At 40.0% G+C, this 26,016-nt stretch overlaps 3 protein-coding genes and 2 pseudogenes across 5 annotated transcripts; 3 read left to right on the top strand and 2 right to left on the bottom strand.

Moving 5' to 3' along the window:
• The first annotated feature begins 49 nt into the window (after nucleotides 1–49).
• On the top strand, nucleotides 50–4,194 carry LOC145910951 (uncharacterized). Its single transcript, XM_082998177.1, has 9 exons — nucleotides 50–204; nucleotides 367–787; nucleotides 977–1,108; nucleotides 1,927–2,033; nucleotides 2,092–2,257; nucleotides 2,360–2,510; nucleotides 2,684–2,765; nucleotides 2,821–2,988; nucleotides 3,047–4,194. Exons 1-9 carry the CDS (start codon nucleotides 188–190, stop codon nucleotides 3,213–3,215), a joined length of 1,413 nt encoding a protein of 470 aa, XP_082854303.1. The 5' UTR covers nucleotides 50–187; the 3' UTR covers nucleotides 3,216–4,194.
• A 4,132-nt stretch (nucleotides 4,195–8,326) lies between these two features.
• Nucleotides 8,327–10,323, top strand: LOC145912148 (uncharacterized). Its single transcript, XM_082999561.1, has 8 exons — nucleotides 8,327–8,356; nucleotides 8,410–8,526; nucleotides 8,965–9,035; nucleotides 9,090–9,252; nucleotides 9,463–9,613; nucleotides 9,837–9,918; nucleotides 9,974–10,078; nucleotides 10,140–10,323. The coding sequence occupies exons 1-8, from the start codon at nucleotides 8,327–8,329 to the stop codon at nucleotides 10,306–10,308; spliced, it is 888 nt and encodes a 295-aa protein (XP_082855687.1). The 3' UTR covers nucleotides 10,309–10,323.
• Nucleotides 10,324–10,326: 3 nt separating this feature from the next.
• On the bottom strand, nucleotides 10,327–17,602 carry LOC145910952 (galactosylceramide sulfotransferase-like; annotated as a pseudogene). The gene is made up of 4 exons (XR_014403222.1): nucleotides 17,441–17,602; nucleotides 17,013–17,115; nucleotides 16,073–16,187; nucleotides 10,327–11,651 (listed from the first exon to the last, which is right to left on the bottom strand). The product of XR_014403222.1 is annotated as a galactosylceramide sulfotransferase-like (transcript).
• Nucleotides 17,603–18,544: 942 nt separating this feature from the next.
• Nucleotides 18,545–22,141, top strand: LOC145911489 (uncharacterized; annotated as a pseudogene). The gene is made up of 8 exons (XR_014403241.1): nucleotides 18,545–19,148; nucleotides 19,457–19,588; nucleotides 20,386–20,492; nucleotides 20,551–20,713; nucleotides 20,816–20,966; nucleotides 21,140–21,221; nucleotides 21,277–21,444; nucleotides 21,506–22,141. The product of XR_014403241.1 is annotated as an uncharacterized LOC145911489 (transcript).
• A 12-nt stretch (nucleotides 22,142–22,153) lies between these two features.
• Nucleotides 22,154–24,155, bottom strand: LOC145912147 (galactosylceramide sulfotransferase-like). The gene is made up of 4 exons (XM_082999560.1): nucleotides 24,139–24,155; nucleotides 23,900–24,020; nucleotides 23,369–23,483; nucleotides 22,154–23,024 (listed from the first exon to the last, which is right to left on the bottom strand). Exons 1-4 carry the CDS (start codon nucleotides 24,153–24,155, stop codon nucleotides 22,177–22,179), a joined length of 1,101 nt encoding a protein of 366 aa, XP_082855686.1. The 3' UTR covers nucleotides 22,154–22,176.
• Nucleotides 24,156–26,016: the final 1,861 nt, after the last annotated feature.

Below are 26,016 nucleotides of genomic sequence, written 5' to 3'. Positions count from 1 at the left end.
AGGCATATCCTCACGCGAGCGTTAAAGTCGACATGGTGCGAAAGGAAAGGTCGCCAAGTGCTTGAGGTAGTCGTTTCAAAAAATATTTGTTATAGCCAAAAAGTTGCATCGTTATAAGAATTTACAGTTGAGGAGGAATCAAATCGCTTTCTACGATTAACGACTTCTTGTGGGACTACCTGATACTATGGTTGCTATGAGGAGGTGAGTTGTAGTTTTATCAAATTTAACATAAAATTTGCAGTGAACAGTCAACCGACTGATCAAGTAGAGATTAGACTTGGTTGCAGTGAAATACATTTGAACGTTTAATACACGCAAAGTTGGCACCACATTCGAAATGCAACAAGTTTTTTTAATTTTAAGAAAAAAGCTTTGGGTGTCCGTCTGTATTCTTTCAGTCTTCACTTTGTTGATGTATTTTGCTTTGGAGACGTATTTTGGTACACACCCTTTCCAGACCAAAACTACGGGTTTGGAACTTTCAAAGGAGCGTTTAAACATAATTGTCCACACATCGGAGGCTTATAACAGAACATTGCAATCAATTGTGATACCCGAAAATCTACAACCAGCAATCAGCATTTCCCAATTAGAGGCAATCCTGTTGAAGGAATGCAAACGGAGAGCTACAAATCACAATATGCTGTGGATCAAATCTGATGATGGTAAAAACAAGAAGATGTCATACGACGAATATAAAATATGGCAAGCTGAAGATTTCATCAAGAAAAAAGCGAACCCGGCAGTAAAAAGCAGAACCCCACCAAAGCTACGGAAATATACTGTGAGTAACGATAGAAAAACGCAAACAGCAAAATATTATCTGTTGTAATTGTGTTTTACGTACTTTCTGCTTTAGCTTTAAACACAAAATGTCAAACATCGGATAAGCATAACTTTTTGTACACTGCACATTAAGTAGCTCGTATGGCCCACCATTATTTCAACACAAACAACAGCTGTATTAAATCAGGATGGGGAAAGACCCAACGCCAAAACCTTGCTGAAAAACTGGAACGAAGAAATTGATCTGGATGCGATTGCAGCTGACGTTGCAAACCAGAGACTTGAAATGTTGAAAAAGGGGGATGACGACGTACTGAAGGTAAAAACATACCTTCCTTTACAATAAAATTGGATATTTACGGATATATTTCATTGTAAAGGTTAATTTACGAAGGAATTATTATAGCTGTTGTAAGCAATGTGGAGCCAGTGATATGAATTGTGTATAAGCTGCAGACAGATGGCCACTGTTTCCACCAAAAAGGTCCCATCAGTGCAGATGGTATGACTATCTGACGACTTTGCTGACCAAACGGCCAAACAAAGACTTCCACTTTGTGGTGACTATACAATCACCGTCATCCGTTGGGCACCAAACTAGGTGCATCCTTACGGAGAAAACAAGTTCGAAACACTAAGGCCAAGCAAAACCAATATGGCCGTCAGGCACCGTGTCACAATAATCATATGATAAGTAATGTGGAGCCAGTAATATGAATTGTGTATAAGCTACAGACAGATGTCAGCTGTTTCGACCTAAAAGGTCTCATCAGAGCAGCTGGTGTGACTTTCAGACGACTTTGCTGACCAAATTGGCCGAGACGACTTTGCTGACCAAATTGGCCGTTTGGTCAGCAAAGTCGTCTGTCTGCAGCTTATACACAATTCGTATTACTGGCTCCACATTGCTTATCATATGATTATTGTGACACAGGGCCTGGCGGCACTATTGGTTGAGCTTTGCTTGGCCGTTTGGTCAGCAAAGTCGTCTGAAAGTCACACCAGCTGCACTGATGAGACCTTTTAGGTCGAAACAGTGGCCATATGTCTGCAGCATATACACTATTATAGCTGTGTTAACAGAATATTCTAACTGGAATTTCTATTTAACAGATATTTTACTAAACAAATTCACAGATATCAGAAGTCCATGAGGAGGTCTTCAACTCTTCATACAAAGTCCCCAACATCATTCACTACATTTGGTTTGGATGCAACCGATTGAGAGTGGATCATTACATCACGTAAGGAAGGTTAAGAAATAACACGAAACCCGCCAGTAATCTCATAACTGCATGTTAGAATACTGATGGGAGCACTTAAGTACCAGAACCCTCGTCTCATCCTCATCCACGGAGATTGCTCTCCCAGTGGAGAGTACTGGGATCATTTAAAGAAACAAGGAGGAGACAAAATCCGATTGATCAAAAGAACTCCTCCTGGGAAGATTTGGGGAATTCCCATTAAGGTACAAAAGCAAATAAGTAAAGTTTTACCAAACCGTATGAGAGGAGAGTAAAATCGTCTCACAGTCAACATATCACCTGGTACTGATATCATTCCTTCTCAGGTTATAGAGCACCGTGCCGACGTGGCCAGACTTCAACTCATGTTGAAAGTTGGTGGAATATATTTGGACACTGATAGCGCCATCTTGCGAAGTGTAGATGAGTTGAGGAATTATTCAATGTTGTTATCAGAATCCAACTACAATTCACTGGGTACATAGATTTGTTAAAAGTGCTTATGTGGTATAGAGCAAACAAGAAGGCAATAACTTTGACTAGGTTCACATTAAAATTCGATGTCGTAATGAAAAATAAATCGTTAATATCGTAAAGACCAGATAATCCTAATGTTGTTGATTGTATTTCTGATCGCTTGTTTGTTTTAGCGAACGGAATAATCTTCGCTAACCGTGAAGCCTGGTTTCTGCGGAGGTGGTATCACGAATACAAATATTTCAAAGATAATCAGTAAGTCGGTATTGCTGGATGTATTTTCTTCTTCAAAGTTAATATTATTGTGTAGGTGGGGACACAATTCCGTAATCGTGCCTTGGGCTTTGTGGAGGATTTTCCCAGACAAAATTCATGTTGTGAAAGAACTGATATGTCGTCCCAACTGGCAGGAGCTGAAAATGATTTACCACGAGCTGTACGACTGGCACCAAAACTACATAATGCATCTTTATTCAAGGTATCACATCAACAAAATTTCATAATAATGCATCGATTTGATGAAAATCTCAATACAGGTTTGTGAAAGAAATGGACAAGACAGACGAGCACACGTTGAAAGAGCTTTCCATTCTCAACACAACGTATGGGGAAATTGCGCGTCACATACTCTGGGGGGATGAGAAGGCTCGGAATATTACGGACTGGATTGTGAGCTGCAACCAAACACAAGGCCTCGATGTCTGAATGCGACAATGGAGACAAACATACGGGAAATATAGGATCTAGACAGCGAGAAATAGATTCCGCCTATTTGTGACACGGTTGAGTGCAAAGACATACGTCAACGGACACCGTCATAACACTGTTAGGATTCAATCCGAGCTTCACACAGAAGTTATTTTTTTACATGCGCTTTTTGAATTGCAATGTTTGTTTTTGTATTTTCTTCACGACATCTTGGCGAATATGAAAACGACACTATTTAAAACATTTTATAAAGGCAATTACGCGGAACGACCGCTTAATCGAAAATATTCCTCCGCCTTGTCGAGCCATTTTTCCGGTGATTCACCGTGTCCGACACGCATGAATGCAGGCACGAGTTTCCACAAGTAATCGAACATCGACTCGAACAAGGATCCGGGTTCTCGAACGATGGAAAAGTAGAATGTATCCGGTGGCATTATTTTCGTCACTTCCGGTTGGTTGAACCGCATGTGGTGGCAAAGTATATTGAACGTTTTATTCCCTGCAAGATTACAAAAATCACTAACTTATAATGAACGAATATAAAATCTGTTGTTTACAGCATTTTAATAGTCAGCTGGGTAAGTGATTTTTCTTTGCTTTCTTTTCTGTACCCGCAAAGTTCAAACTGAAGCAGGGGATTTGATCGTTTCGGTGGCGCAGGGCGTAATGTTTGGAATTAGTCGTAGAAGCTTTTCCTGTTTAGAATCAATGGCCCGTGGCCGGAAAAAAATCCTTTTCCAAACAACAAAAATTCTTAGCTTCTGTTCTACTGGTAATGAGATGTTCGACCAAGAAGCTAACTACACGGTTCAACGCTTTTACGCAACAACAACACAAACAAACCTTTTGGGTCGTGGACGGATTTTGTGTTAAACATTCCTGGGTAACCGAAATCATGCTTATTGTGCGGAAAAACGAAGCTCAGGTTGTGTTGGGATCCGTAACGAAGGAGAATGTTCTGAAAACAATCAATACATGCCTTGACTTGTGTTTTTTTGCATTGTACTCTTTGAAACATTTTTTTTTTCAACAAGAATTGACTTGATAAACATAGTATTCGAAAAATGCAAAAGGTTGCTGTACTGCTTGTTTATTGTCTTTGGGTTTTCTGTTCCTCTACGTTTGCATAATGTCAAACATATATTCATCATGAGTTGTCGTTGAGAAAAAAAATTGATTCCACAAACTTGGATAAAAAATAAATGAACGTATTTCTAACCTAAATTTACATCTAGAAATGTTGCCTCGAAAATGTTAAGGAACATATTTCCTTATACAATGGAATGTGGTACGATTATTATTTGTTAAAACTATTTGACTAGAATGACTTGGAGGGCGATACTTTGGGGCGACGGGTATAATACCTGTACGGCCGAACTAGCTGTTTTGTGGGTCTTAAGGAACATAACGTTGTTTTTTCGATTACACTTCTTGATTGGTTCGGTTGTAGGTTCATCCTGTAAGCATCGTCCTTTCCCATCAGTGACACTAAAAGAGCAAAATATGTCATGGGGACAACAGGAATCAGCCTGTTCTGTCTGGAGGTGACCGTGAACTTTTTCGATATCAAAATTCACTCACAATGATGTGCAGACGATTAGCATACATAGGTCGCCGACCCATGGCTCCGGAGCCAAATGTGGTTCTTTCACCCTAATATGGTTCCATAGCGACGATTATTGTGGGGTTAAATACATCCAAGCTCAGTTATTTCGTTTGTTTTCCAAACATGTTTTAGTGATATGCAAAATAGCTTTGTGTTTGTATGTCAAAGGTTGCCAACCTTTGGTTTCGATGGTATCGTCAGTTTAGGAAACCTTTTGTTACATATTTTAAGCTGGGAAGGTGCAGATCGCGTCGTAAAGCGAGTAAAAGAAGCAACTAATCGGCTATTTATTTGTATGGGCCGAAAACGGAAAGCAATTAGGGCATAACAGGCGGTTACGCGTGGGTGGAAAGCACACATCTCAGGTATCAGATTTCTTTGCGTAAATAAGAAAAGTGCGGCCAGCGAGACGCTTAATACTGACCGCTTGCTTTTATTGCATATGTCAATTTATTTTGTTGAAAAGAAAATCTAAAATGTTCCCCTCACGGTGATACGTTAAATACTCACCCATATAGTTGTCGTTGTTTTTTCAAGTAGTAACTTCCACGGTTGAAGTAGAGGGCGATTCCCAAAACATTTACAAGACAACACACAAGTAATGGAATTAAATACTTTTTCCATCGCTTGACCGACAAACAGTTGAAAAACATAACTTAGATTTTGCTTTTCGGTAGATATTGCTTTTCTGCAAAGCAAACTTTGTGTTTAGTAACACGCAGAACAGTTTCAGAGCATTTCAGTTTTTTATCCCAAACAAATACTAATGCGAATCACAAACTCCACTTCCAAATAAATTTTTGAGAAATGTTGCAAAATCAAATTCTTTTTAACTCGCAATCTGTTTCAAAACCGTGGCGATTGCTTTTTCTTTTCCTCATATCAAATTTCCAACTAAGTAAATGACGTTTTCGTGACCTTACGAGAACAAGCATCAAAGGTGCGCCCAGCAAACCAAATATCGAACCTTCACGCACAAAAGCCAGGTCGACAATTGGATAGGTTCCGAGACCGCACACAGCTATCAGAAGGATATGAACAAATGTTCGGTTTACAGGCGTCCATTTATCCGGTCGCAAATGGTTGTTTTGGGCGAATTGTGTTTAAAAAAACAAAGCATGCCCGGATCAATAAATGGAATAGGGTTCGGTTAATGGAACCCAAGGAAAGAAAAACTGGCGTCTTTGTTTATCAACTTTACGTTGTATATATGGTTGACAGAAAACGGTTTTGCCTTTCTGAGATAATTATTTGTAGCACAAAACATTTCCAACTCATGGTTTAGGTATATATGTTTTTAAAACCCAGGTACAAAATATTTAAAACCTTGTTGCTGACGTAGATTATTCTGAGAACACATGTTTCGCATGACAAAAGCGTCTTCAGTTCTTATTTAAATAGAAGTGGCACTGGAATAAGTTTAATTGTGTAAAAAAAACTTAACAAGGAGGCCAGTTATGCAGAATTCAACTCTACTGGTATACAATATTATACTCCAGACTAACACATACTTTGAGAACACGAATGACGACAAAGTGGTTTCAAAACATCAAATACAACATTTAACAAGCTAAAAACAACGAAACCTTTGAGTTTTTCTGTAAACTGTGTTTACCCATGCCCTGACACACAAGAATTACAATGGTCGTTCGGCCACCGAAGAATTAAATCCGAAAATTTGCTGCCCCTGCTTTGACTTTTTCCTGTAGCCACTTACTCTTTCTGTATACAATGGAATGAAAGTGCGGTTAACGATAAAGCGATTGAAACGGCAAAGTGCATTGCACAGTTTTTGTCCGAAGTATTGGACGACATACAGTAAATTCCTAACTTCGTGAGACAACATCTTTCTGAATAGTAATAACTAAAATAACTGAAATTGAAAATTGTAATGGCTATATGTAGGATTCAGGAACACAATAGACAGGCTTGGTCTGACTGAACGGAAATTACAGGCTGTTGGTACACTGTGGCAGTTCTCTGTTTGCACCAATTCGCTTTTCCATTCACAGTTGGTCGGCCCACGTTTCATTTCCACTTCACACGTAATACGCGACTAAATCCTATTACAGTGGATTATATTTTAGAGAATTTTACCAACCGCTTTTGTTTTTCTACCTAATTAACGCAGCGCCTTTGCCTGAGGCATTGATGTTTGTTCATATATTCTTAAGGCCGAACGTACAGCTGTAGCTTCATGCTCGGTCTGAAAAAAGGAACCCTTTGATTTCACCCGCTGTGGTCTCTGTTTTGTTACCAAGCGGAAACGTGACGACGGCGAGGAATGCATGGGCGGCATTCGGTAGTAGAGGCTTCATCAAAACAATTCCACTGTGGAAAAGGAAATAAGTACCCACCTTCTGCATTTTCCCGAACTGTACGTATATTGACAACTAATTGTTTGATTAAAACTTTCGGATAGAAACGAGTGGTTTCTCTAAACGGAAGCGACCAAGTTGAGCCAGCACAATACATTGTACATTACTTATTTCAGTCCTACGAGCGTGATAGCACCCATCGTCGCTTCACACATCAGTCATCGTTAGTAACAACTACAAATTAAAAATACAACATACGTAGACGACGATACAGTGAAAATATTAAATAACATCAACGTTAACAAGTTATTTAAAAGTGTGCGTTGTTGCTCAGCATCGCCATCTCCTGGAAACAAACTGCGCAAAAATTAAATAGAAATTCCAGTTGGAGGACAATTTCACCCTGGCACTAATGAGTGAGGCAGTTCGCGACAAATAAGAAACAACTGAAATTTCCGGAAACGTTTTGCGTGGTTTATGAAAATTTGGCTTTTGTTTCGTTTACTTATCGTCTGCTGCAAATCGCCTTTAATTTTTATGTTTTCGAATATGCTGCCAACGAAAAAAAGATAAGAATCACGGCAAAGATATAAAGTAAATATTGTTTTGCTGTTGTTGCCAGGCATATTTTAGATTTAAAGAATGTGGCAGAAGGATATATTCATTGAAAATACAAAGTAAAGTTATTTTGTCTTGTAATGAACAAACAAGTTTTTTTTGATTTACACTAAAAGTTATGTTTCAAAACACATTGGATTCAGAGGTAGTTTTTGTTCGTAAATTTTTGTGACAAAGTCTAAATAAACAAACGTGGCTTTGATAATGGCGATTGGCTGACAAGATCGTCTGTAGTCATATCAAGCAGCTAGGTCGAAATAGTGCCCATTTGCATGCAGCTCACAGAATGGGTTGAACAAATTCCTTTGTATTGCCACGAAACTCATTTATTACAGTTGACTGTTTACCATGCGTGAGTGTTTGCCCTTAAGATTTAGAACAATTTTAATTAGGTTATCGTAATTACCAATTGCACAGTGTTCGAGTCTTTTTGGAGTCATAGTTAGGTTTTGTGTTATCACAGAGTAAACATAACATAAATCCTACATATCAACGGTTACTTAAGTTTTTAAGTGTCAAAATTGTCGTTTCAATCAAGTCAAAGTCTTCCCCCATTTTCAAACATGGTTGATGTTGTTGCTGTGTCAAGGTGGGTTGGAGTTTTCTTTTCATGTGTATAACGTAATGTGAAAAATAAAACCTACAGATGGAAAAAGCACCGACTGGCCTCAAACGGGTTTTAGTTGCAATTCACGATTTGTTGGACTACCTTCGCTTGATACAAAAGGACCTGATCGTCGTAAAAAATTACACCGAGTCTGTTATGTAGCAGACAGGTCGGCGCCCACCACAATGTACAGACAGTATTTGTTCTGGGCGGTGATTTGCAAATCCGCTAAGGTGTATGGCCCATATACAAAAAAGAAAACCTGACCATCATGGCGACCACTAGTCCATGGTAAATGAAACCTCAATTTTGGAAACCATAACTGGAAAGGTGTACAAAATGACACAACACCTAACTTGCTCCAATTTTGGTATATATGTAGCAACGTGCCGCACATGCAAAGAACAATATGTCGGCCAGACAAAAAACAAATTTTCCACCCGTTGGAAGCAACACCGGTCCGACTGGAACAGGGCAACCAGCGATATTGGTAAAAATGACAAAACGGCCCTTCTTCACCATCACACTTCCAAACACGGTATACCAGCTCGGCGCCCATCCATAGAAACCTGCTTTTCAGATTTACCTTAAAACTCAAAAGTCCCCAACATCATTCACTACATTTGGTTTGGATGCAACCGGTTGAGGGTGGATCATTACATCACGTAAGGAAGGTTAAGAAATAACACGAAACCCTCCAGTAATCTTATCACTGTTAGAATACTGGGAGCAATTAAGTACCAGAAACCTCGTCTCATCTTCATCCACGGAGATTGCTCTCCCAGTGGAGAGTACTGGGATCATTTAAAGAAACAAGGAGGAGACAAAATCCGATTGATCAAAAGAACTCCTCCTGAGAAGATTTGGGGAATTCCCATTAAGGTACAAAAGCAAATAAGTAAAGTTTTACAAGAAAAAGGGCATGCGTATAAAGCATGCTTTCATGATCAAATTTGTCCGTCGTGCTCCTGCAATTGGCAGAAACCTGGCAATGACTGTAGCATTTTTCTATTCATTTTGAAATCTTTTTAGCAGGCAGGCAGACAAGCCAAAGCTACTTGGTCAAAAGTAATTAACAGAATTCCTTCTCAGGTTATAGAACACCGTGCCGACGTGGCCAGACTTCAACTCATGTTGGAAGTTGGTGGAATATATTTAGACACTGATAGCGCCATCTTGCGAAGTGTAGATGAGTTGAGGAATTATTCAATGTTGTTGTCAGAATCCAACTACAATTCACTGGGTACATATGTTTGTTACTTAAAAATGAAATGCAACTGAAGCATTTAGAGTAATGAAACACATACTGAATATGCCCGTGAACTAAGATTTGCTTGTAGAAGCAAATGCAGCGCTTGGGTGCTGTGGAATAGGGACCGCCATTTAGCTATATTTGTCACTCTTTTTGGCAACATACTGCAAGCGCTATTACAGCAATAATTAAACTTGTTTGTGAATGTTTGCAGCGAACGGAATAATCTTCGCTAACCGTGAAGCCTGGTTTCTTCGGAGGTGGTACCACGAATACAAATATTTCAAAGATAATCAGTAAGTCGGTATTGCTGGATGTATTTTCTTATTCAAAGTTAATACTATTGTGTAGGTGGGGCCACAATTCCGTAATCGTGCCTTGGGCTTTGTGGAGGATTATCCCAGACAAAATTCATGTTGTGAAAAAACTGATATACATAATGCATCTTTATTCAAGGTATCACATCAACAAAATTTCATAATAATAATGCATTGATTTGATGAAAATCTCAATACAGGTTTGTAAAAGAAATGGACAAGACAGACGAGCACACGTTGAAAGAGCTTTCCATTCTCAACACAACGTATGGGGAAGTTGCGCGTCACATACTCTGGGGGGATGAGAAGGCTCGGAATATTACGGACTGGATTGTGAGCTGCAACCAAACACAAGGCCTCGATGTCTGAATGCGACAATGGAGACAAACATACGGGAAATATTGGATCTACACAGGGAGAAATAGATTCCGCCTATTTGTGACACGGTTGAGTGCAAAGACATACGTCAACGGACACCGTCATAACACTGTTGGGATTCAATCAGAGCTTCACACAGAAGTTATTTTTTTACATGCGCTTTTTGAATTGCAATGTTTGTTTTTGTATTATCTTCACGGCATCTTGGCGAATACGAAAACGACACTATTTGAAACATTTTACAAAGACAATTACAAATTAAATAGTTGAGCGTTTTACAGTGTCCACTGCGTACCTTATACCGTAAACTCCTCGTACACAAGGAGTCGTGATCACAATAATAAAAAAATATATTCGTTGCATACATGGATAGTTGTTGTTCGTCAGCTTATATGCACTCAAATATTGATATTTTTGTTTACAGTCGTTGCGAAGCTTTCTAATAATTTATAATAATAAAGAAATCAACAACGGATTGTGTCGGCAGTCATACTTGAAACTGTCGATTAAACACAATGTCACTAAACGCATTCTCGGGCATAACAAGATCCTTGCAAACAGAATTTGATTCAGCTCCTTTCTTAAGTTTGTAGGAGTTTACAGCGACACCTGGTGGTTTGTAAAAGTCTTTTAACATTGCGGCGTCGGTAATATCGGATGAGTCCACCGCTTTTCCTCCTTCGATGCAAATTTCTGTCAAGTTATATTTTATTTTTTGTAGCTCATTTAACTTTCCTCTTATCCGATCAAATCCCAACTTCTCAATTTTTTTCCACAAGGTGGCGTTAAAGTGGTCGAACAAAGCGGCGTCGGCGCGGTTCCAACGTCGGGCTTTTTCACTCAATCGTGATTTTGCTTCGGAATCAACTTTGCTTTGAGGTCTTGCGTTTAAACTAATACACGCAACTTCATCCAGTGACCAGCAGAGGGCGTCACTGAGCAGTACCATTGATTCTTCGTAATAATCCGAGACAAGAATCAAATCGAATCGTTTCTCGATTTCTTGAATCACATTTTTAATTTAATGTTCGGTTTCATTCGTGTTATCGTAACCAAAGTCGTACATCAGGGGATTCTTAGCGAAGAACCAGTAAGCGGAACGATCGCTTAATCGAAAATATTCTTCCGCCTTGTCCAGCCACTTTCCGGTGATTCACCGTGTCCGACACGCTTGAATGCAGGCACGAGTTTCCACAAGTAATCGAACATCGACTCGAACAAGGATCCGGGTTCTCGAACGATGGAAAAGTAGAAAGTGTCTGGTGGCATTACTTGCGTCACTTCCGGTTGGTTGAACCGCATGTGGTGGCAAAGTATATTGAACGTTTTGTTCCCTGCAAAATACAAAGCGGAAGTGATTGGCACTGCACTGTCGAAACTTGCAGAAACTTGTTTTTTCATATCCACGTATAGTGCTTCGCATTTTCAATCATTTTTGAACTGAGGGTCTATCACACAAAGCGATCTCGGGTAATAATCTCCTGTTACTATTGGTGGCCACAATTTTGGACAAAATTAATATAGTTGTCGTTATATTTATATATGGCTATACCTAACTTTAGCATGATCTTTACATTAACGATCCCCTTTTCAACCGAAAAAGGTCTGGTATTTCAACATTTGGTAGTATTTTATTTATTATTTTGTTGGGCTTTGCTGACATACATATATTCGAAAAACATTTAATATTTTAAACTTTGCAGAAAACGTTTTATACAGAAATTCTTTTGCACAAGATGAAACAAATCTAATTTGCAATAGTAGCAGAAGTAATACCACGCTTTCGCATAGCATCAAGGCAGGATCGCCCCACTGCGCAGGCCCTTTATATTTGGCGATCACAGCTTTAATATTCTGATCATAAGGTTCACAGGCTTCGCAGCCAAGGCATTGCAGCCAAGCTGGATCAGCCACTTTTCCCGACAAGTCGGAGCGAGATCTGAAAAATCAAGCTCCCGGTGAGGTGGTGCGCAAGCGCGCAACTTGTCAGGCGACCTTCACACCGTAGAGGATCTCCACCACCGTAATGCTATGCGAAAGCGTGGTATTACTTCTGCTACGAATGTTTTAAATCGGAACGATGGAAAAGTACTTTCGCCCGTGTTCCGCTATTTCGCCCGTAACATTTCGTGACTTTTGTTTTCCATGTTTGGCCGTTTGACCCGTGATCGATGTTGTCCATTGATTTATGTCCCGCTGTGTTTTAGCTGTTATGCCTTTTTGTTCTTTTTCGTCGCTCAATTTCTTTGCCCTGTGGGTTCGCTTCGCTACTGTGTTTGTTTTATTCTCTGAAGAAGCCTAGTCGTACGTACAGGCGAAACGTCAGAAAATACAATCTTTTTTAAACAAAAGGTGTATATTTGTTGTTCTCCACCATTCATAAGTTTTAAATACGCTGTGAAAAAACAAAAGTGGCTTTCGAAGCGTAATATTCAATTTTACAAAACGTACAATCAGAAAACGAAAGCGTCGGTCGTTGAGCGCTTTAACTGCAAACTGAAAGAACGCTTGTGGCGCCATTTTACGCACACGGGCAGTGATAATTTCACTGGCGCACTGCGGCGAAGTTATTCGCGGGACGTTCTACGGACAGGAGTTCCAACGAGTGAACAAGCATGTCTTCGAGGTGGAGAAAATCTTGCAGAAAAGGCGGTGTCAAGCAGTATCTGGTGAAGTGTCGACATTGCGGCGAGAAATTTAATTCCTGGATTGATGGACGATCATTCCAGCACGGCGAATAGAGGCGGGTGGAGCTTTTTCGGTAAAGAAGTCCCACGGTCTGAAGTGGTCTTCGTATTTCAAATCGTCGTTATTTATTCGGTGATTGTGGCGAGCTTGCTTAACTTAAAGGTTGAAAGTCCCAGTCAAAGCCTGTGGACAACGCTGTTAGCAAGCTCCGTCGGTTACGTATTGCCCGCACCTAAACTGAAAAAAACGGCGTGATGTACGTGACCCTGCCATCGAATAACTCCGTGGACCTCCTGAACAACCGTCCGTCCGATTTTACAACAAAGCTACCCGCCGCTATTTCCCTGGAGACGCGCGAGTGGGAGGTCAGCCTGAGCGAGATTATATTCCTGCATTCATGGAATAATATTGGCGAATTCGAAGGCTGGTTAGACATCACGCAAGGTGGCAGCACGCAGCGCTTCACGCTCAATGCCGGCCATTACGAAAACGGGCGAATTTTAGCGTAACGATGGCGGAAAATGGAAGATTTTCAAATCAAACGCTTGACTGGTCACGGTCTGTTTACCTTCGACGAAACAACGCAACGCTCTGGTGCGCACGTTCCAGAAGGTTTCGCGGTGACCTTCTCACCGAAAGTGACCCACTTGCTGGTTTCGAACGCGTCGAGCTGCCCCCGGGTCAACATACGAGCGCGCGCCTGTGCGACGTTTCTTCAGATTACTCCGCAATATATGTTTATACGGACATCATTCAACCTCGCGTGGTCGGAAATACGAAAGATGAAAGATGGCTATAAAGAGATAGCGACAGGCGGGTCGCCGGTTATTAGCTACTGCGAGTCAGAACTTGACGTTGCCATCTGGCGAAATTGCGAAGAAGCGTAAACGCTAGAAATCGACAGGAGGGATGGCGTTGATTAGCGAGCGCTCGATGCGTTGTGGAAAAAGCGAATTGGATTTGTTTACACTGAAACTGACACAAACCAGCGTCAACTCATCGCTCTTCGTCGAACATTTGCCCCTCGCTACGGTAACAGACGAATTTTTTGGTCGCCGCGGACGGGGAAATTGCTGTCGTGCACGGTGCGTATCACCAAAGCCGATGGTACAAATTTGGACGCCGACGCCGCCGTGGCACCTCCGAATTATTTCACACACGCCTTGTACAGTCAAATGAAACTGTCTCTCAATATTAAAACGGTGACGCCCGCCAGTAATAATTACGCATACAAATCAGCGGATTTCAAATCCGATGGCAGCCGAGAGCCGTTCAATCGCAATGCTGTCTAAATTCTTTTCTGAATTTAAATTAAAATTTTTTTTAAATTTAAATTGAAGTTAAAAAAATTTAATTAAACAATTTTAGCCAAAAAAAATTAGCCAAGTTTACCAAGGGCACGCCCTCGGCGTGTCAAGGTTAAATTGGGCGGGGAGTAAAAGACCCAACCTACAAAGAAAAAAAATAATAATTAGTAGAATTGGGAGTCAGGCATCTGGAAGGGTCTGCATGTTAGGGAGTCAAGCGAATCCGGTATCTCTCGGATTCGTCAATCTCGCGAATCGCACCAAACTGAGAGATATATTGTTGTAGTAAATCACAGGCGGGGCTTGAATGCGAGCGTTTTAATTTGCGAACGTTTTCGGTTTGCGCGCAATAGGTTTTCGTCTAGCGTCTATAGAAATAAAGTTTTTGACGGTTAGACTTGCTCACAACAATTAGCAGTATAAATTGTTACTGATGCTGCCAGGCATATTTATTGGCAGTATTCAGCAATTAGCAGTATGTATTAAATTACGGCGCTTAAAGACTTAAAACAAACGATTTGGCACAGACTTCAGTCAATGTTTGGCATTACCTCGCAGTAGTAAATTGTTGACAGAATAGAGAACAGGGAAACTTCATTCCTGCTCTCTGAGATTCTCTTTCCTGATTGGGAGACAGGAAAGAGAACTCTTGTCGTTCGCTTTCGTATGCTTTTTAAGGGGGACTTGTGTCAGGAAGATACTCATAGTTACTCATGAGCCTTCCGGTCTTGATTGGGAGTAAAAAAAGATTCTCCTGTTGTTTGTCTCTTTCCGATGTCGCAATCGTGATTTCATTTTTATCATGAGCGTGAGAACTTTGTTTGAGATGTCTCGATGATCCGTTTGTTTTCCGCGCCAAGGAATTTTGGTGACGTGGTCGAGAAACGATCTAGTAAATCACTTGGGTATAATTTATATCCCACATACTCGTCGTAGTGGTTGAATTTTATTGGGTATAATTATGTGCGCCTGGTGATTTGCCGCATACTAACTGAAGCATTGGGTGGAAACGTTTGAGCAGTTGATCAGTTGTGCGGAATTTGCTCACCCGTTTACATGTCTTATCTCCGGGCCAACTGGGGAGTTGAAAGACTTGCTTTGTCTGCCGTCGGATAAAGGAGAACCTCAAAAGTCTACTCGATTCGATCGAGTTTGTGCAGGGTCCGCCATCCTTTGTGGATACGGGCGCACGAACCCCCTAGATTCTCGACGACTTGATGTCCGAAAGCAGTAAAATTGTCTTGCGTTTGTTCACCCAAAGAAGTCATCATAAAGACACGAGTAAAATTTATATTGTGTAGAATCATTTCCTCAAAGGCAGCCAGCATCGTACAATCAGTTTGAACGCACAGTATCTTGTGGTCTTTAAATATCCCATCCCATGTTAGGGCCGTGCGAGACGCATATATGGATGCGACATCGGTCGCACACGGTTATTTGGATTCGATTGTCGACAAGAGACACCTGACAAGCTTCGTCTGCGAGCAGGGGTGTTCCGCGGTGATACATCGTTCGCTTACGTTCCGAAAAACTTTTGATATGTCCCGTCGACTCGACAAACACGCGGCAGTTTTGAAGGAAATTGAAATTTAAGTGTTTTATGTTGCGTATGCCCCTGTAGCTGTAGTTACTGGGCGCTATGCATGCCTTGACGAACTATGTACCATCCCCAACCGTCAAACTCTAAAAGTCTCTTTGTCTGAAAATCCTTTGAGGTTTGAACGCCATCGCGGTGGTTGGCAACAAAAAGCACAACAAACCTTTTGAGTTGTGGACGGATTTTGTGTTAAACATTCCTGGGTAACCGAAGTCATGCTTGTTGTGCGGCAGAACGAAGCTCAGGTTGTGTTGGGATCCGTAACGAAGGAGAATGTTCTGGAAACAAACAATACATGAGAACTGCAGACAGGGTGTATACACGCACTGTTTCGACCTGTAAGGTCTCATCAGTGCAGCTGTTGATGTGGCACTGTGCTAGCTGGTAGACCAGCAGGCACACAGATTTCCACTTTGTGGTACCTTTCGGTCAATCGTCGATATGTTGGGTACCAAACTAGGTAACAATCAACACAGACGAACCACGTGGAGCGCACTATGGCCAAAACAACTGTTCGGGATCCAAAAGCGCTCAACATATCGACGATTGACCGAAAGGTACCACAAAGTGGAAATCTGTGTGGCTGCTAGTCTACCAGCTAGCACAGTGCCACATCAACGTTAAAAGTTGTCTATTGTAAGCAAATATTCACTAAGTGTCATGACAACGAACACAAACCTTCAATTGGTGTTCCACAAAAAAGTCATATTTCAAAAAATATACAAACACAAAATTTATCTTTGCGCATTAGAAAGTGATCATAAAAATAGTCTAATATTAAAACAACTTCGCAGCATATTCACGTCACGTTCAACTTTGTCGTGTTTTTTAGGACTAACATATTTTTATAGGGATTTAATGTGCATAAGTGAACTTTGTGTCTGCGTCAACAGCTTGGAAGGAAATACGTGTTATTTCTGAATTGCCATGTTCCAATATTTGGATTCAAACATGTTTGCTTTTTGCTCCTATTTTCCCTATTTAAGAACGACTTGCAACTCTTCAATATAGTTGCGAGTGTTTGGGACAAAATTGATCATTATGCGACCTATTAGGTCCTATCCGTGCAGCATTATGTGACTTTTGCCCACCAAAGATCATACCTGTACAGCCGAACTAGCTGTTTTGTGAGTCTTCAAGAACATAACGTCGTTTTTTCGATTGCACTTTTTGATGCGTTGAGGTCGCTCATTCCCATGAATTGCGCTAAAAGTGATACATATTTCACAGCACTGCGTTTTATAACCAGAAATCGTGAAGAGGTATAGAGCCCAGTGAAGTGCATCTTATTACAAATAAATTTGTTCAAATCGTTTTCAGTTGCGCAAAAGCAGTAATGCATCACACAGTCACCAATACATGGAAAACAAAATCTGGTTCATGTGATTTACCGCTCTTTTCGCGTGGATAAGAAATATTTCAAGATCTATTTAAAAAGACAAACCAATTTTGCCCTTCTCAGTCCTAGTGATTTTTTTGTATGTCAATTTCATTTAATATCAAAACCGCAAACTTTTCCCCATATATGTACCCTTGCAGTTGGTGTAGATATTTGTTGTAACTTCCATAGTTGAAGTAAAGGACGATTCCCAAAACATATACCAAACAACACACTAGTAATGGAATTGAATACGTTTTCCTTCGCTTTAACGACATGCATGTAGAAAACCTCATTTGTTTTTCCTGGTTTTAATTATCTGCCAAACAAATTGTGTTTAATAATTCTGCTGTTTCATCGACACAAAAAAACGACGCATCGCTGTTTTTAGAAAACTAATCCTAAATGCGACGAATAACATGGCTATGTTTCTATCCTGTATAACTGATGTCGATTCCTTACCTTACGTTTTCAATTGTGTTTTACGGCCGGTACAGCTCAATGAACTGTCACAAGAGTAAAACAAACTTTATTTGTTAGTTATGGAATTTAACAAGTAATGGATATTTTGTTAATTTTAACATAAAAGTCCTTTCGGCATAAAATGTTAGAATTTACAGCAGTTTTCTTTCTTTAATTAAATCGTGCATAACGTACCGAACCGCGATACGCAGCTATAACCTCCCAAAGTTTATCCATTTCCCCCTTATAAACCTGACTAACCTGATCGCATCTTGACTGCACAAAAATGAAAAACTCTATAGGAGAGCAGGAAGCCGTCAAATTTGTTTGTTAATTTTTTTGAAAGTTCAATTGGTGACTCTTAGAGGTTTGTCGGTCATTAAAATATTTTTTGACGGTCTTACGTAAAATTTAGTTCACACAGAAGCTATTACACAGGGAAATATTACTGCGCTCTAACTGGAACCTTTCCAAAAAACAATAACCGGAGCTAACCTCCCTAAGTTTATCAATTTTCTACTTACAAACATGACTAACCTGATCGCAACTTGACTGCACAAAAATGAAAAAAAAGCTCTGACTGGAACCTTTCAAAAAAAGCAACTAGACAAAGACCCGTGCTCGGTTACCAGGCACAGTTTGTTGCGCAAATTGTGTGAGCATACCAAGAATGTGTGTTGTCCCCACAACGTTATCCTTCACAGAAAAAACAGACCCACCTCCAATAAGGTTCAGTGAGGCATATCCTCACGCGAGCGTTAAAGTCGGCATGGTGCGAAAGGAAAGTGCTTGAGGTAGTCGTTTCAAAAAATATTTGTTATAGCCAAAAAGTTGCATCGTTCTTTGCAAGAATTTACAGTTAAGGAGGAATCAAATCGCTTTCTACGATTAACGACTTCTTGTGGGACTACCTGATACTATGGTTGCTATGAGGAGGTGAGTTGTAGTTTTATCAAATTTACATAAAATTTGCAGTGAACAGTCAACCGACTGATCAAGTAGAGATTAGACTTGGTTGCAGTGAAATACATTTGAACGTTTAATACACGCAAAGTTGGCACCACATTCGAAATGCAACAATTTTTTTTAATTTTAAGAAAAAAGCTTTGGGTGTCCGTCTGTATTCTTTCAGTCTTCACTTTGTTGATGTATTTTGCTTTGGAGACGTATTTTGGTACACACCCTTTCCAGACCAAAACTACGGGTTTGGAACTTTCAAAGGAGCGTTTAGACATAATTGTCCACACGTCGGAGGCTTATAACAGAACATTGGAATCAATTGTGATACCCGAAAATCTACAACCAGCAATCAGCATTTCCCAATTAGAGGCAATCCTGTTGAAGGAATGCAAACGGAGAGCTACAAATCACAATATGCTGTGGATCAAATCTGATGATGGTAAAAATAAGATGATGTCATACGACGAATATAAAATATGGCAAGCTGAAGATTTCATCAAGAAAAAAGCGAACCCGGCAGTAAAAAGCAAAACCCTACCAAAGCTACGGAAATATACTATGAGTAACGATAGAAAAACGCAAACAGCATAATATTATCTGTTGTAATTGTGTTTTACGTACTTTCTGCTTTAGCTTTAAACACAAAATGTCAAACATCGGATAAGCATAACTTTTTGTACACTGCACATTAAGTAGCTCGTATGGCCCACCATTATTTCAACACAAACAACAGCTGTATTAAATCAGGATGAGGAAAGACCCAACGCCAAAACCTTGCTGAAAAACTGGAACGAAGAAATTGATCTGGATGCGATTGCAGCTGATGTGGCAAACCAGAGGCTTGAAATGTTGAAAAAGGGGGATGACGACGTACTGACGGTAAAAACATACCTTCCTTTAAAATAAAATTGGATATTTACGGATATATTTCATTGTAAATACACAGGTTAATTTACGAAGGAATTATTATAGCTGTTGTAAGCAATGTGGAGCCAGTGATATGAATTGTGTATAAGCTGCAGACAGATGGCCACTGTTTCGACCTAAAAGGTCTCATCAGTGCAGCTGGTATGACTATCTGACGACTTTGCTGACCAAACGGCCAAGCAAAGACTTCCACTTTGTGGTGACTATACAATCACCGTCATCCGTTGGGCACCAAACTAGGTGCAACCTTACGGAGAAAACAAGTTGGAAACACTATGGCCGTCAGGCCCCGTGTCACAATAATCATATGATAAGTAATGTGGAGATAATAGTGTATAAGCTGCAGACAGATGGCCACTGTTTCGACCTAAATGGTCTCATCAGAGCAGCTGGTGTGATTTTCAGACGACTTTGCTGACCAAATTGGCCGAGACGACTTTACTGACCAAATTGGCCGTTTGGTCAGTAAAGTCGTCTGTCTGCAGCTTATACACAAATTCATATTATTGGCTCCACATTGCTTATCATATGACTATTCTGACTCAGGGCCTGGCAGCACTATTGGTTGAGCTTTGCTTGGCCGTTTGGTCAGCAAAGTCGTCTGAAAGTCACACCAGCTGCACTGATGAGACCTTTTAGGTCGAAACAGTGGCCATCTGTCTGCAGCTTATACACTATTATAGCTGTGTTAACAGAATATTCTAACTGGAATTTTTATTTAAAAGATATTTTACTAAACAAATTCACAGATATCAGAAGTCCATGTGGAGGTCTTCAACTCTTCATACAAAGTCCCCAACATCATTCACTACATTTGGTTTGGATGCAACCGATTGAGAGTGGATCATTACATCACGTAAGGAAGGTTAAGAAATAACATGAAACCCGCCAGTAATCTCATAACTGCATGTTAGAATACTGGGAGCAATTAAGTACCAGAAACCTCGTCTCATCCTCATCCACGGAGATTGCTCTCCCAGTGGAGAGTACTAGGATCATTTAAAGAAACAAGGAGGAGACAAAATCCGATTGATCAAAAGAACTCCTCCTGAGAAGATTTGGGGAATTCCCATTAAGGTACAAAAGCAAATAAGTAAAGTTTTACCAAACTGTACGAGTGGAGAGTAAAATCGTCTCACAGTCAACATATCACCTGGTACTGATATCATTCCTTCTCAGGTTATAGAGCACCGTGCCGACGTGGCCAGACTTCAACTCATGTTGAAAGTTGGTGGAATATATTTGGACACTGATAGCGCCATCTTGCGAAGTGTAGATGAGTTGAGGAATTATTCAATGTTGTTATCAGAATCCAACTACAATTCACTGGGTACATAGATTTGTCAAAAGTGCTTATGTGGTATAGAGCAAACAAGAAGGCAATAACTTTGACTAGGTTCACATTAAAATTCGATGTCGTAATGAGAAATAAATCGTTAATATCGTAAAGACCAGATAATCCTAATGCTGTTGATTGTATTTCTGATCGCTTTTCTGTTTTAGCGAACGGAATAATCTTCGCTAACCGTGAAGCCTGGTTTCTGCGCAGGTGGTATCACGAATACAAATATTTCAAAGATAATCAGTAAGTCGGTATTGCTGGATGTATTTTCTTCTTCAAAGTTAATATTATTGTGTAGGTGGGGACACAATTCCGTAATCGTGCCTTGGGCTTTGTGGAGGATTTTCCCAGACAAAATTCATGTCGTGAAAGAACTGATATGTCGTCCCAAATGGCAGGAGCTGAAAATGATTTACCACGAGCTGTACGACTGGCACCAAAACTACATAATGCATCTTTATTCAAGGTATCACATCAACAAAATTTCATAAAAATAATGCATTGATTTGATGAAAATCTCAATACAGGTTTGTAAAAGAAATGGAAAAGACAGACGAGCACACGTTGAAAGAGCTTTCCATTCTCAACACAACGTATGGGGAAGTTGCGCGTCACATACTCTGGGGGGATGAGAAGGCTCGGAATATTACGGACTGGATTGTGAGCTGCAACCAAACACAAGGCCTCGATGTCTGAATGCGACAAATGGAGACAAAAATACGGGAAATATAAGATCTAGACAGCGAGAAATAGATTCCGCCTATTTGTGACACGGTTGAGTGCAAAGACATACGTCAACGGACACCGTCATAACACTGTTAGGATTCAATCCGAGCTTCACACATAAGTTATTTTTTTACATGCGCTTTTTGAATTGCAATGTTTGTTTTTGTGTTATCTTCACGGCATCTTGGTAATTATGCAAACGACACTATTTGAAACATTTTATAAAGACAATTACAAATTAAATAGTTGAGCGTTTTTACATACATAGTGTCCACTGCGTACCTTAACATACCTTAAACTCCTCGTACACAAGGAGTCGTGATCACAATAATAAAAAAATATCTTAGTTGCATACATGGATAGTTGTTGTTCGTCAGCTTATATGTACTCAAATACTCCATTGATATTTTTGTTTACAGTCCTTGCGAAGCTTTCTAATAAAAAAGAAATCAACAACGGATTGTGTCGGCCGTCAAACTTGAAACTGTCGATTAAACACAATGTCACTAAACGCATTCTCGGGCATAACAAGATCCTTGCAAACAGAATTTGATTCAGCTCCTTTCTTAAGTTTGTAGGAGTTTACAGCGACACCTGGTGGTTTGTAAAAGTCTTTCAACATTGCGGCGTCGGTAATATCGGATGAGTCCACCGCTTTTCCTCCTTCGATGCAAATTTTTGTCAAGTTATTTTTTATTTTCTGTAGTTCATTTAACCTTCGCCTCATCCGATCAAATCCAAACTTTTTAATTTTTTGCCACAAGGTGGCGTTAAAGTGGTCAAACAAAATGGCGTCGGCGCGGTTCCAACGTCGGGCTTTTTCACTCAATCGTGATTTTGCTTCGGAATCAACTTTGCTTTGAGGTCTTGCGTTTGAACTAAGACACGCAACTTCATCCAGTGACCAGCAGAGGGCGTCGCTGAGCAGTACCATCGATTCTTCGTAATAATCCGAGACAAGAATCAAATCGAATCGTTTCTCGATTTCTTGAATCACATTTTTAATGAAATGTTCGGTTTCATTCGTGTTATCGTAACCAAAGTCGTACATCAGGGGATTCTTAGCGAAGAACCAGTAAGCGGAACGACCGCTTAATCGAAAATATTCCTCCGCCTTGTCGAGCCACTTTTCTGGCGATTTACCGTGTCCGACACGCATGAATGCAGGCACGAGTTTCCAAAAGTAATCGAACATCGACTCGAACAAGGATCCGGGTTCTCGAACGATGGAAAAGTAGAATGTATCCGGTTGAATTATTTTCGTCACTTCCGGTTGGTTGAACCGCATGTGGTGGCAAAGTATATTGAACGTTTTATTCCCTGCAAGATTACAAAAATCCCTAACTTATAATGAACGAACATAAAATCTGTTGTTTACGGCATTTTAATAGTCAGCTGGGTAAGTGATTTTTCTTTGCTTTCTTTTCTGTACCCGCAAAGTTCAAACTGAAGCAAGGGGATTTGATCGTTTCGGTGGCGCAGGGCGTAATGTTTGGAATTAGTCGTAGAAGCTTTTCCTGTTTAGAATCGATGGCCCGTGGCCGGAAAAAAATCCTTTTCCAAACAATAAAATTCCAAGCTTCTGTTCTACTGGTAATGAGATGTTCGACCAAGAAGCTAACTACACGGTTCAACGCTTTTATGCTGCAACAACACAAACAAACCTTTTGGGTCGTGGACGGATTTTGTGTTAAACATTCGTGGGTAACCGAAGTCATGCTTATTGTGCGGAAAAACGAAGCTCAGGTTGTGTTGGGATCCGTAACGAAGAAGAATGTTCTGAAAACAATCAATACATGCTTTGACTTGTGTTTTGTTTTGCATTGTACTCTTTGAAACATTTTTTTTCAACAACAATTGACTTGATATACATAGTATTCCAAAAATGCAAAAGGTTGCTGCACTGCTTGTTTATTGTCTTTGGGTTTTCTGTTCCTCTACGTTTGCATAATTTCAAACGTATATTCATCATGAGTTGTAGTTGAGAAAAAAAATTGATTCCACAAACTTGGATAAAAAATAAATGAACGTATTTCTAACCTAAATTTACATCTAGAAATGTTGCCTCGAAAATGTTAAGGAACATATTTCCCTATACAATGCAATGTGGCACGATTATTTTTGTCAAAAATAGACTAAGACTATGTGACTAGAATGACTTGGAGGGCGATAGTTTGGGGCGACGGGTATAATACCTGTACGGCCGAACTAGCTGTTTTGTGGGTCTTAAGGAACATAACGTTGTTTTTTCGATTACACTTGATTGGTTCGGTTGTAGGTTCATCCTGTAAGCATCCTCCTTTCCCATCAGTGACACTAAAAGAGCAAAATACGTCATGGGGACAACAGGAATCAGCCTGTTCTGTCTGGAGGTGACTGTGAACTTTTTCGATATCAAAATTCACTCACAATGATGTACAGACGATTAGCATACATAGGTCGGCGACCCATGGCTCCGGAGCGAAATGTGGTTCTTTCACCCTAATATGGTTCCATAGCGACGATTATTGGGGGGTTAAATACATCCAAGCTCAGTTATTTCGGTTGTTTTCCAAACATGTTTTAGTTATATGCAAAATAGCTTTGTGTTTGTATGTCAAAGGTTGCCAACCTTTGGTTTCGATGGTATCGTCAGTTTAGGAAACCTTTTGTTACATATTTTACGCTGGGAAGGTACAGATCGCGTCGTAAAGCGAGTAAAAGAAGCAACTAATCGGCTATTTATTTGTATGGGCCGAACACGGAAGGCAAATAGGGCATAACAGCCGGTTACGCGTGGGAAAAAGCACACATCTCAGGTATCAGATTTCTTTGCGTAAATAAGAAAAGTGCGGCCAGCGAAACGTTTAATACTGACCGTTTGATTTTATTGCATATGTCCATTTATTTTGTTAAAAAGAAAATCTAAAATGTTCCCCTCACGGTGATACGTTAAATACTCACCCATATAGTTGTCGTTGTTTTTTCAAGTAGTAACTTCCACGGTTAATGTAAAGGGCGAATCCCAAAACATTTACAAGACAACACACAAGTAATGGAATTAAATACTTTTTCCATCGCTTGACCGACAAACAGTTGAAAAACATAACTTAGATTTTGCTTTTCGGTAGATTTTGCTTTTCTGCAAAGCAAACTTTGTGTTTAGTAACACGCAGAACAGTTTCAGGGCATTTCAGTTTTTTATCCCAAACAAATACTAATGCGAATCACAAACTCCACTTCCAAATAAATTTTTGAGAAATGTTGCAAAATCAAATTATTTTTAACTCGCAATCTGTTTCAAAACCGTGGCGATTGCTTTTTCTTTTCCTCATATCAAATTTCCAACTAAGTAAATGACATTTTCGTGACTTACGAGAACAAGCATCAAAGGTGCGCCCAGCAAACCAAATATCGAACCTTCACGCACAAAAGCCAGGTCGACAATTGGATAGGTTCCGAGACCGCACACAGCTATCAGAAGGATATGAACAAATGTTCGGTTTACAGGCGTCCATTTATCCGGTCGCAAATGGTTGTTTTGGGCGAATTGTGTTTAAAAAAACAAAGCATGCCCGGATCAATAAATGGAATAGGGTTCGGTTAATGGAACCCAAAGAAAGAAAAACTGGCGTCTTTGTTTATCAACTTTACGTTGTATATATGGTTGACAAAAAACGGTTTTGCCTTTCTGAGATAATTATTTGTAGCACAAAACATTTCCAACTCATGGTTTAGGTATATATGTTTTTAAAACCCAGGTACAAAATATTTAAAACCTTGTTGCTGACGTAGATTATTCTGAGAACACATGTTTCGCATGACAAAAGCGTCTTCAGTTCTTATTTAAATAGAAGTGGCACTGGAATAAGTTTAATTGTGTAAAAAAAACTTAACAAGGAGGCCAGTTATGCAGAATTCAACTCTACTGGTATACAATATTATACTCCAGACTAACACATACTTTTGGAACACGAATGACGACAAAGTGGTTTCAAAACATCAAATATACAATGGAATGAAAGTGCGGTTAACGATAAAGCGATTGAAACGGCAAAGTGCATTGCACAGTTTTTGTCCGAAGTATTTGACGACATACAGTAAATTCCTAACTTCGTGAGACAACATCTTTCTGAATAGTAATAACTAAAATAACTGAAATTGAAAATTGTAATGGCAATATGTAGGATTCAGGAACACAATAGATAGGCTTGGTCTGACTGAACGGAAATTACAGGCTGTTGGTACTTTGTGGCAGTTCTCTGTTTGCACCAATTCGCTTTTCCATTCACAGTTGGTCGGCCCACGTTTCATTTCCACTTCACACGTAATA

Source organism: Ascidia mentula, chromosome 8 (assembly GCF_947561715.1).
Source record: "Ascidia mentula chromosome 8, kaAscMent1.1, whole genome shotgun sequence".
Taxonomy (NCBI): domain Eukaryota; kingdom Metazoa; phylum Chordata; class Ascidiacea; order Phlebobranchia; family Ascidiidae; genus Ascidia; species Ascidia mentula.
Note: the sequence above shows the minus strand (reverse complement) of the source record. Positions and strands in the feature narration are given on the sequence as shown.

Coding starts and splice junctions, on each gene's coding strand:
- LOC145910951 (XM_082998177.1), top strand. Junction 2,258..2,359: donor TTTGGGGAATTCCCATTAAG/GTACAAAAGCAA, acceptor ATTCCTTCTCAG/GTTATAGAGCACCGTGCCGA. Junction 2,989..3,046: donor ATAATGCATCTTTATTCAAG/GTATCACATCAA, acceptor ATCTCAATACAG/GTTTGTGAAAGAAATGGACA.
- LOC145912148 (XM_082999561.1), top strand. CDS start 8,327: ATGGTTGATGTTGTTGCTGTGTCAAGGTGG. Junction 9,036..9,089: donor AGGGTGGATCATTACATCAC/GTAAGGAAGGTT, acceptor TATCACTGTTAG/AATACTGGGAGCAATTAAGT. Junction 10,079..10,139: donor ATAATGCATCTTTATTCAAG/GTATCACATCAA, acceptor ATCTCAATACAG/GTTTGTAAAAGAAATGGACA.
- LOC145912147 (XM_082999560.1), bottom strand. Junction 23,484..23,899: donor CAGCTAGTTCGGCCGTACAG/GTATTATACCCG, acceptor GATTGTTTTCAG/AACATTCTTCTTCGTTACGG. Junction 23,025..23,368: donor ATCCGTCCACGACCCAAAAG/GTTTGTTTGTGT, acceptor GTAATCTTGCAG/GGAATAAAACGTTCAATATA.